At 38.2% G+C, this 11,388-nt stretch overlaps 1 protein-coding gene across 1 annotated transcript; it reads left to right on the top strand.

Moving 5' to 3' along the window:
- The first annotated feature begins 836 nt into the window (after positions 1-836).
- Positions 837-2,043, top strand: LOC142383032 (Golgi-associated plant pathogenesis-related protein 1-like). The gene is made up of 4 exons (XM_075469149.1): positions 837-863; positions 1,032-1,241; positions 1,496-1,573; positions 1,883-2,043. Exons 1-4 carry the CDS (start codon positions 857-859, stop codon positions 2,041-2,043), a joined length of 456 nt encoding a protein of 151 aa, XP_075325264.1. The 5' UTR covers positions 837-856.
- The last annotated feature ends 9,345 nt before the right edge of the window (positions 2,044-11,388 follow it).

Below are 11,388 nucleotides of genomic sequence, written 5' to 3' on the forward strand. Positions count from 1 at the left end.
ACCCATCTGGCACAGCAATGACCTGGTCAGTTGCAAAAAAATGTGATAACAATTGCCACATCAAAGAAGCAGAGCATTTTGCAGCCCTGTTTTGTAGCCATTTTACAACAGGAAAAATGAGATCATAAAGTGGTTTTGTGTCCCAGAGACGGTTGTGATATATGATGAGTTAGCTGATCAGCCCTCACTGAAACATCTCAACATTGATCAATATCACAAATTTTGTAGCCATACATTTATGAGACTGCTTCATAAATGTATGGATATAAAATTAGTGAGAAATGAGATGTTGAACATTGTATATTCACAGTGGCATTCATATGTCTGAGCAGCCAAATCTGTTTTCTTCTTCTATTTTTTCTTATTTTTATATAAACACATTTATTGTCTCTATTCTTGTTTAACATCATCAGCCAAGCAACAATGACTTGCACACAATGTGAAACTGAATGTGAAGTGAAACAAGAAAAAACTGTTTCCTTCAAGGAAAACTAAATGCATTTTTACAAGAAAGAGTAGGGTGTCAGTCTCCTCCTACAAGCATCCATGAGGGTGGGCAGGTTCCACTTCTGTACATAAGTATCAGCTTCAAAACAGAAGCTGCATCTTTACAGGATATTTATCTAGACCTTAAGCATCCTGAATCAGGTAAAGACTACAGACAACTGCACTGTGAGGAGAATATTTTAATTTAAATCTTTAAAATTTGATAAATCAATGGTTTCTGAATAGATTAAATTATTGTAACTGTGTACAAGAATGATGCTCTGGCAATTTATTAGCATTTATTGGATTTTTGTTGATTGATTTTTAACTTTGTTTCTATTCAATTTTAGTTTCTGTATCCACACAAACAATGGCAGGTAAGTGCATTCTCTTTCTTAAGAAGTCTTACCCACAGCATCATCATTAAGAACATTTACATTCTGACTAATCCAGTCTACATCTATACCTAAATCTTGTCTGCTTCAACAGTAGACATGTTTCCTGTAAAAATAAAAGCTCTTTAGTTATTCATAGTTGTTTTGCAGATGAAAGCTTTCAGAAGGAGTTCCTGGAGACCCACAACACCTACAGGGCGATGCACCAAGCGCCGCCACTGACCCTTCACAGTGATCTGACTGCAGCAGCCCAGAAATGGGCTGATGAGATGCTTGCAAAAAAATGCCTGGGTCACAGTAACACTAAAGATGGCGAGAATGTCTATTCTATGTCAAGCACTGCAGTTATCAAACCAACAGGTGGACTATGTTTTATATATTTTTCATTTGATTGTCAAATGTACTTTCACAATTATATCAGATTCTATTCAAGTTTAATTCAAATATGTGTGTAACCTTAAAATTTAGAAATTCCAGAGCTATCACTTGAGACAATTGAGCAATTGAGACTACTGTAACACTCTGTTATGGTTCTGGAGCTAGGGAACTTAAAGTACAACTACAAACTCCAATATTCATGTGAGGTTTTTTGCTTGATCCATCTCATGTTTCAGGGAAAGAAGCTGTCGATTCATGGTACAGTGAGATCAAGGATTACGACTTTAGCAAGTCAGGATTTCAAAGCAATACTGGTAAGAAAGAAAAGAAAGAAAAATAAAAAATCCCACACCTGACACCCTCCTCTGAAATATAAAACATATATAATAAAATGTGTAAAAAAAAATATGTATATATCCATCACTGTGAGATCAAACCATAAGAATGAAAATAAAAATAAAAGTCAGGGTTACTTATTCTGTAATGTTTATAATATATTGTGGGAGAAATTTACCTAATGTTAAAAATTTACCTTCCACTGACCTAATGTTTTAGTTTCTCTGAATATAATTTGATTTCCACACTCTCTTACTCTTACTGTGCTGCTGTGTTTCTTCATGAAGGACATTTTACTCAGGTGGTATGGAAGAACAGCAAAGAACTAGGTGTGGGCATGGCCACAAATGGCAAGACGATCTTTGTGGTTGGGCAGTACCGCCCACCTGGCAACTTCACTAATGAGGGCTATTTCGAGAGCAATGTCCTCCCAAAAGGTAACAAATGACCTCAGTTTGCATATCGTATTCTTAGTTACACATGTGTTTTAAACTTTGAGGACTTATTCAGTTAGTGAACATAAAAGATGCAGCAAGAACTGAGCACTCAAGAAGTTTCAGGATGTGGTTTTGCACAGAACAAAAAATTAGCTGTGGTTTGATACAAGTTGGTTCTGTGTTGCACATGCAGATACAGAGCATTTGAACTATACAGCAGTTCCATCTTGAAAACATATTACTTTTACATAATATATTTTAAATGATATTCAATGTCACCTTCCAGAATAAAAGCTGTACCTTTACAGCCAGCAGAGAGGCAGCAGCAGCAGACAAAACCTCAAATGAGAGGAAGAAGGACGGCTCTGAGAAGAGGAGAAGCTGCATGCTGCTGTAGATGATGAGGACCCTCCTTAACATCACGTGTACCTTTAACACAAAATTCAATATGTAAAACAGAAAAAATAAACAGTGTGTTACAAAGTTGTGGAGTGCAACATCATTTGTAAGCTGAATTTCAGTTTATCTCAGTGATAGAATATGTAAGAAATCTTAACTGTTGCATAAATGAGTAAGTATTTAAGACATAAAGTAGTTCTGAGACTCTAGAATTGTTTTTTTAATGACATAGTGTGTCATAAAAATGAACACAAATTAATGAGGATATGCAATTTCTACATTTCATGCATGTACGGTTTAATCTTGGGTGTGGCTGCAGTTTCTTAAGATGTGTGCTGTATGTTACATGCTGAGAAGGTTAAAAGTCTACATACACAGCAATCCTGTGAGACACTTTGGATTCTTTTTTTTAAATCCAACAGTTAGTTCTTAGAGATTTTCATAAGAGGGTTCTTTACATCTGAGCATGATGGTACCTTCTACAAATGGAACAGCAGACCATACATGTTAAAGAAAACAGAGGGTCTCCTCTTTATCAATGGGTTCCTGAGAAGATCAATCTTTCTAGTTCAAAAGTTATCAAAGAGAAAAATCATTTTGTACCTATTAAACAAGAGTCAGAAGTTTCCATTCTACTGGAATTTAAGACTACTTCTATCAAACGGAATGTGCCGTTATAATGCTCATATAAACTTAAAGTACTCTTTAAAGGAGAAGTTCGGTTTTTTTTTTAAACCTTGACCTTTTTTTTGGCATAAAATACATTCATCTACTCACTGATTACAGTTTGGTGAAAGTTGGCATCCTTCGGAAGATATTTAGATTACTCGAGATCCGCGTATATCCATATAACGGGAGAGAACAGGTGAGATGAGGTGGCTCGGGCATCTGGTTAGGTTGCCTCCTGGACGCCTCCCTGGTGAGGTGTTCCGGGCCCGTCCCACTGGGAGGAGGCCCCGAGGAAGACCAAGGACACGTTGGAGAGACTATGTTTCTCGGCTGGCCTGGGAACGCCACGGGGTCCACCCAGAACAGTTGGAGGAAGTGGCCGGGGACAGGGACGTCTTGGTTTCTCTGCTCAGGCTGCTGCCCCCGTGACCCGATCCCCAGACAAGCGGAAGATAATGGATGGATGGGAGAGAACATGGCAGAGACAATACAGGCATTATCCGTCTTTAATTCACCAAAACTGAGGCTGTACGACAGAAGAGGAAATAACCTTTTCCAGCCATGAGAAGAAAGGATTGCCTATCTCCGGTATGATAAAATTGTGCACCCACCATTTCAGAAATCTGAGCTGAAGCCTAAACATGCAACAAATGTCTGAGCACTGACTTTTTGACATCACATGATCAATCATAGCACTGATGCTTTTAGAGCCAGGCCCAAGGCGGAGTTGGAGAACGAGAAATTCACCCAATTGGCTAACAGGTTTCGTTAGATAAGGGAATACATGATTATGCACTGATATGGGTCCTTATGAAAGGGAAAATGTTCTGATACTGTTCCTTAACTAGAAAATGTTGATACTGTAATGTCGGGTGCAAACACGGGTTCCATACTGTTATAATGGTTTGCTACTGTTAATTCATGTGATGCTGAGAACTGAGTTAAAAAAAATGTTATGTGTGCTAGTGGTTAATCATTTCATACAGTGCATAAATCTAGTTAAAAGTCACATGATGTGAAGACAAAAAGTGAATGTTTATTCGTTTCAATCATACATATCATCCTGGTGGAAGATTTTGTGATACTTTGTTACATATCATTTATAATATTTAAGGCAGTTGATGTTTGTTATTGTTACAGAATGCTGTTACCTTAAAAATGCTTCATTCAATCAGTCTGTGGAAGTGATTCCTTCAAGGAAAAGGGAAATGTTGTGTTGTGCTATGTAGATGTGAACATAGAGGGCGCTGCAGTAATGTGTTGTATAGTAGATGTTGTTGCTGTGAGCAGAGAAGGAGAAGAAGAGAAATAAAGCGCAGACTGAAGCACAGAGAAGCTCTCTGGCTAGTTATTTTACAAATATAACTAAACACCACAGATATGTATTATTCTTCACATCATCCATCCCCACTAAGCACACTTTGATGAAGGGCTGAATCAACTGCAGCATCTTTAAACTACCGAAGAGGGTGGTGGGTTAATAAGGATAGAATCTTTTGTGCAGGTAAGGTGCAACTGATATGTGACCAGGGTTAATGTCTTGGTTTTTTTTAAGTATGTTTAAATATTTCTATCCTTATTAAATCAAAATTCGCCTTAAACAAAATTCTGAAAGAATTGGCCGAGTAATATTAAACAAATTCAGTCACAGGTTTGTGTTTGTAGAGAATGTTGCAATGGTTTCAAACAAATCATCATCCAGGATCAGAGCTGTTGGCTTTATTTTTGTTTAAATATATATTTCTCATAACCTGGTTTCAGGAACACGTAGGGTCTCATCCCAGAACTATGAACGAGAGTAACATTTTAATCTTCTTTCTAATTCAAAAACCCCATGACAAACGTAGAGACATAAAATACATGCATACCACAACCAAATTAGTTTCTGATTTAAACTGGCTCTCGAATGTCCTCAGTTGAATACTAATGTCCACAATGTAATGTTATTAGTGTTTTGCTATTTTAGAGTGAGCAACATCTTACAAGCAAAAAAAACAATTACTGTACACAATTCCCTATACTGTTTGCACCGGAGTATTCAGATTTCCCTCTAGCATGTTCAAAAGAATAACACTATTCAATCATTCTGTTCATTGCTATAGATGGCTATTGTATGAACCTTTCTGTGTTCTGTGAACACATGAATTTGTTGACATTAAAAATCTAAGAAACAGCATGCATGTGCCTGTGCTTTAGATGGGCTTGCTATTATGAAATTCCAAGTAGATAGATAGATAGATAGATAGATAGATAGATAGATAGATAAAACAGTCTAAGAATTAAAAAAAAACTGTTATATAAATATATAAATATAAAGTGACCAGTGAAGTAAGACGAAAGTGAAATATAAAGTGATCAGTGAAATTCAGAAGTGCCATCACTTAGAGCTGTTGTACAGCCTGATGGCCAGAGGAACAAAAGAGTTTTTGGCTACGTTCAGACTGCAGGCCTTGATGCTCAATTCAGATTTTTTTGTGAGGTCGTTCAAGTTGGGAGAGTGGAAGCTCCGCAAACACACACGCAGAAAAAGTAAGGTTTGGGACTTATTCGCCGAGATCATCAAAGATGATGAGCAAAGTGCAGGCTTTGTCATGTGCACCTCCTGTGAAGCAATGTATGCATTTGATAGCCACAAAACTGGAACGACCAACATGGCCCGTCACAAGTGTGGCACTGGGAAGCCATCGCAGCCAAAGAGTAATCAGACCATAGATGTCTTTATGCGACCTGATCATATATTTTTGGTTGTCTAAAATGAGACACGCGTTCACAGACATACGTTAATAAAGACATATATTGTGCATGTGATGTGAGAGCTTTTATTATTCATCCATGTGACGAAGTTGCCTATAGCCAATTGTTGTGGGAAGGCTACCTCTATTGTATTCTTTTAGATGCTGAGCGCTAATTTAACTTTTGAATGCTGAAGTGGGGCAAGTTTGTCAACATAAACTTACAAGCAATGCCATCTTACAATTTTAACACCTTAAAAATGAATGCAGGTAGGCTATATGAGGTCCGTTGTGCGTTGCCAATGACGCTAGGATGTTCATTAAGACCATTGGCTACTTTTTTTAAAAGCGGGTCGGGTCAAGATTTTTTCATAAATATTTCTTGCGGTCTGAGTTAACGGGTGGGTTAGTGGAAAAAGCGGTCGGTTGCGGGATGTTTTTTCGTCGACCCGCGCGTCACTGGTTCACATTGCAATTAAATGCGATGTGGCCTGCTGCGTGAACCGCCCCATACTATCCCGCATGCGCAGAAGAGCGTACGATGACGTCATACGCAGCGAGCGTGCCCAGTGTTTGCGGAAGTAAACATGGATGGTAAGAGATTTTGGTAAGATTTTAAAGTTGTTGTCCAGCCGGAGCCAGCACATTAATCACGGCATAATTTTAAAGAGGATATTAAAAAGAAAAAGAGCTAGGCTTTTGGCCCTGGCCTTTTGTGGGGCAGTGGCATCGTCTATCCAAAGACACGTTTGGGTGCGTCGTCGTAGCCAGGAGTGGTGGGACTGTGATGTGAGCGGCTTTTCAGACGCGTAGGTCGGATAAATGTGCCCTGGCTGTTCAGACTGCAGTCTCATGGCAAAAGATCAGATACGTATCGGAATTAGGACCACATATCCAAGTGGCCTGGATCGGATTTGAAAAAATCCGATCTGTGCTGTTCAGACTGTCATGAAAAGATCAGATACAGGTCGCATAGGGCCAAAAAAATCGGATTTGGGTCACTTCAGTGTGCTGTCTGAACGTAGCCTTTGAGTCTGTTGGTGGAGCAGGATTGAGACAACAGCCTGCCACTGAACACACTCCTCTGCCTGATGAAGGTGTTGTGCAGAGGGTGGTGGGCGTTGTCCAGTATGGACAGCAGTTTGTCCAGGGTCCTTCTCTCTGCCACTGTCACCAGAGAGTCCAGCTCTGTGCCCACCACTGAGCCAGCTCTCCACACCAGTCTGTCCAGTCGGGCAGAGTCCCTCTTCTTGCTGCTACCTCCCCAGCAAACCACAGCGTAGAAGAGGACGCTGGCCACCACAGACTGGTAGAACAGCTGCAGCAGTGTTTTGCAGATGTTGAAGGACCCCAGCCTTCTCAGGAAGTACAGATGGTTCTGTCCTTTCCTGTGTACAGAGTCTATGTTTGCTGACCAGTCCAACCTGTCATCCAGCTGCAGCCCCAGATATTTATATGACCTGACCACCTCCACATCGACCCCCTCGATGGACACAGGTTGGAGCTTTGGTTTCTTCCTTCTGAAGTCCACCACCATCTCCTTGGTCTTGGAGGTGTTCAGCTGTAGGCGGTTGGACTTGCACCACCCCACAAAGTCCTCCACCAGGCTCCTGTACTCCCCCTCCTGTCCATCCTTGATACAGCCAACTATCGCAGTGTCATCTGAGTATTTCTGCATGTGGCAGAGCCCAGAGTTGTACTGGAAGTCAGATGTGTACAAGGTGAAGAGGACGGGAGAGAGCACAGTCCCCTGTGGTGCTCTGGTGGTGCTAACCACAGTGTCTGACGTGCAGTTCTTCAGTCTGACGTACTGTGGTCTCTCTGAGGTAGTCTGTGATCCATCTCACCAGGTGTGAGTCCACCCTCATCTCTGTCAGCTTGTCTCTCAGCAGGAGGGGTTGGATGGTGTTGAAGGCGCTGGAGAAATCAAAAAACATGATTCTCACAGCACAGTGAACAACCTTTAAAACAGGTTAGATGATTGGTTAGCTGTACTCTTCATGCCTAACCTTTTTAAGCCAAACTTTCTGGTACTCTGCATCTGTTTGCTGCAAATGAGCTACAAAGTGTATGATCCCTCTTTTGTGTTTCCTTAGAGCCTGTCTCAGCTCACACTGTTGAGGAAGAGGGTACACCCTGGACCAGAGTATACTCCACTGCTGGACTAACACACATACACGATTGACAAATCAGAAAGTCAGCCCTATGATTTCTTACTTTCTAACCGAAAAATATTGTTTCTTTTACTCAATTAAATGTTGAATGTTTTCCTCTATTAGTAAAATTAGAAACACTAAAGACTTTTGATATTAAAGATATTATGGGTGTTCTGCATAAGATTTTGTTTACTTCCCCTGTGGTATGACTTTTGATGTTTGAACTTTAGTAACCTGTATTTATACAGAGTGATGTTATACTTTTACTTAAGATAGGATGTGAGAACTTCTAATATTCTACCAGTGCTCACAGGTAAGACCTGAAGGTTTTAAAGGTTTCTCTACTTCAACACACCTGATTCCACCAATGTATCATTAGCAGGTTCGAGCAGAACTTAACATTTTTTGAAGAGATCTATTTCATCTGAATCAGTTTTGGAGCAGGGAAACATCTAAAACCTGCAGGGCAGCAGCCCTCAATGATTTGGACGTCCCAGATATAAACTCTGTCACATGAACAGAGTCTGAAAAATTAAAAATAAAAAAATAAAAAAAAGTAGAAAGTGAAAAAGATAAAGGAACACTAATGTGAAAATGAAAACGCTTGACTGGACTCCAGAGGGAAAGACACACGTACAACACTGAATATGCAACCTTGCTGTAGATTGGGTGTCAGTAGATCAGTTTGAGTGTCAGTCTCCACCGACAAATAGAAATGAGGAGGTTAGAACTGAAAATTTACATATACTTTTATACTGAAACTATCATTATGAGATCTAACCAAAATGTATCAGATAGGGTAGGAGAGATGAATAAAAGGTTATATGTTGCACTATATTGCTCAAGTAGATGTGCATGCTATTATGATATTTCACTGATGCCATCTACAAATAAAAAAACAGAAATTGTACTTTTTACTATTTTAATTAAATTTGCACTGTGTGTGACATGCTGAGGACGTTAAAAGACTGCACACATGGTATAACTTTGGATGTTCTTTGTTAATTGTTTTTCAATCAAACAGTCAGTTCGAGATTTTTATATGAGGGTCTCACGGAGTTATTTGTATCTTGGGCAATGGGACCTTCAAAGGTAAGCAAACAGCATACTTTACATGTTAGAAGTTTAAGAAGATGGATTCTATCTCTCACTCATAAGAGTGTATCATCTTTATTAATGGGTACTGATTCTAAAGAGGGTAACTCTTCTTATTCAAAGTTGTCAAAGATAACTGTATCCTTTATTCCTGAACCCCACATAGTTTTCTGCTGTTGTAGCACATAGAAATACTCTAATCATCAATTTGTTGTGGTCAAAGTCCCTTCTATCGCATTGTTTCTTAACTCATGGTTGATGAGAACCTGAACTGAAACTGAAACATGATTTGATGATTTGACTGTTACATCATAAGATTGCTGCGCAAATATTTTTTTTAAAAAGTACTTGTTCAATGTGATCATAACATGCTTTTAGTGTAAAAACAATTCTAAAACAAAACACTAGGTGGCAGTCTAACACAACAGAAAATACTTCCTTGCCCTTTTAAAGTGCAAGAGTGGCTCTTTTTTTTTTTTTTACAAAATAACAGCATTCACTGACATAGGACCTATCAAATTAAAATGTAAATATAATAAAAATCAAAACAAAACAAATCAAATCAAATACAGAGGCCAAAAGGTAAGTTTGTGACAATAACCCAAAACCCTCAATCAGTCACCCAGATACATAGTCACATAGTTCCACCTCTGTTGGAAAATGTCCATTTTCAGTTGTAAACTTGCTGTCATTCGCTCCATTGTGTAGACCCTTTTCAGTCTCACTGCGTTATGAACGGTAGTTTTGTTACCTTCCAGTTCACAGTTATCATTTTCTTAGCAATCAGTAAAAGTATATGTAGTCTAGAATATACCTTTTGTCTGAACTATATGCCTCTCTACGTATAGCTCCCAAAAGAGATATCAGTGGAGAATTCACTTGTAAGATTTTGTCTGTTTCTTCTTTGATTCTTATAAGATAAGTATCATCTTTACAGTCCCAAAAGACATGTGAATAGTCTCCTATTTTTCCACATTTCTTCATTAGGTTCTTTTACATATGAGATGATGTGAGGTGAATTAAAATACCTGATTTTAAGTCTCCAATTAAATTATTTCCATAATTGACTGTTCATTCCTCTGTGACAAATTGTCCACAACTCTTTCAATGTTTGGTCAGAAAAGCTAACATTCAGTTCTAGTTCCAATTTTTCCTTAATATATCCTGTATTTTACAGGGATTCATTTATAAGCCTTTTATACATATATATATATGAGAAATACGTTTCTTAATTGGGAGGTGTTTTTCCATAATAATTAAAGTAGCCTTCTATGTTGTTTGGAATTTTTATAACTATTTCTCTTTCTTTATGACTTAAAATGCAATGTCTTATTTGAAAATATCTATATAGATCAGAAGGAAGCTGAAATTGTTTCTCAACTTGGGTAAATGACTTAAGCTCTGTTACATTAAATAATAAATTAATCATACTAAGACCTGTATTGACCCACCTCCTGATACCACTGTCCCACACAGAGGGAGGAAATTCTATATTGCCCACCATTGGCATGGCTTTTGAAACAGATAATGGACACCCAAGCTTTTTTCTTATTGTTGTCCAAACCTTCAGAGTACGTTATATCTATTTATTTTCATTAGGTAATTGATCGATTTTGTATTAATTATAAGGCAGTGTTGTTAAGATATACTCTTAGCTGTACTTTGTTCTATCTGGACCCACCCAGTTTCCTGATTATTTCTAATCCATGTCACTACTGCATTTAGCTGTGCAGCCCAATAATAATATTTAAGGTTTGGCAGGCCCAGACCCCCCTTTTATTTAGGGAGTAGGAGAGTTTTAAGTCTTATCCTGGGTCTCTTTTTCTGCCAGATGAATTTAGAGATTAGTTGATTTAAGATATTGAAGGTAGAGATCTTATAGGTAAAGATTGGAATAACAACAAAAGTTGAGGTAGGAGGACAAAATAAGAAATCTAATATAGTGTTTGTTCTTAAAGCTCTCCACAATTACATTTTTGTTTAATTTTTATCTATGACTGTAGCCTTTTATCTATGACTGTAGTCTTTTATCTAAAAAGATTTGATAGAAATCTTTTAAAAGTTGAGATAGTAGAAACCTCCCAAAAAAAAAATTTCTTACAAACTATTTTGTCTTACAAAGTTACATGAAAATGATTGAGAAAATGAATATGAAGTATTGATAGAAATAATTGTGTTCTGTGTCTACCTGTTTTCCCTATCTTCAGCTGTCTAGGTACAAGAGGCTGGATGGTGTATATGATCACTGAAATTTTGGCAGTAATTTATGAAAGACTCCCAAAGTATTTCCTCATATTTCACCATC

Source organism: Odontesthes bonariensis, chromosome 6 (assembly GCF_027942865.1).
Source record: "Odontesthes bonariensis isolate fOdoBon6 chromosome 6, fOdoBon6.hap1, whole genome shotgun sequence".
Lineage (NCBI taxonomy): Eukaryota > Metazoa > Chordata > Actinopteri > Atheriniformes > Atherinopsidae > Odontesthes > Odontesthes bonariensis.

What these genes read in the sequence shown, in the direction of transcription:
- LOC142383032 (XM_075469149.1), top strand. An exon ending in TGCAGTTATCAAACCAACAG is followed by an intron (nt 1,242 to 1,495) that starts GTGGACTATGTT and finishes CTCATGTTTCAG; the next exon opens with GGAAAGAAGCTGTCGATTCA. An exon ending in AGGATTTCAAAGCAATACTG is followed by an intron (nt 1,574 to 1,882) that starts GTAAGAAAGAAA and finishes TTCTTCATGAAG; the next exon opens with GACATTTTACTCAGGTGGTA.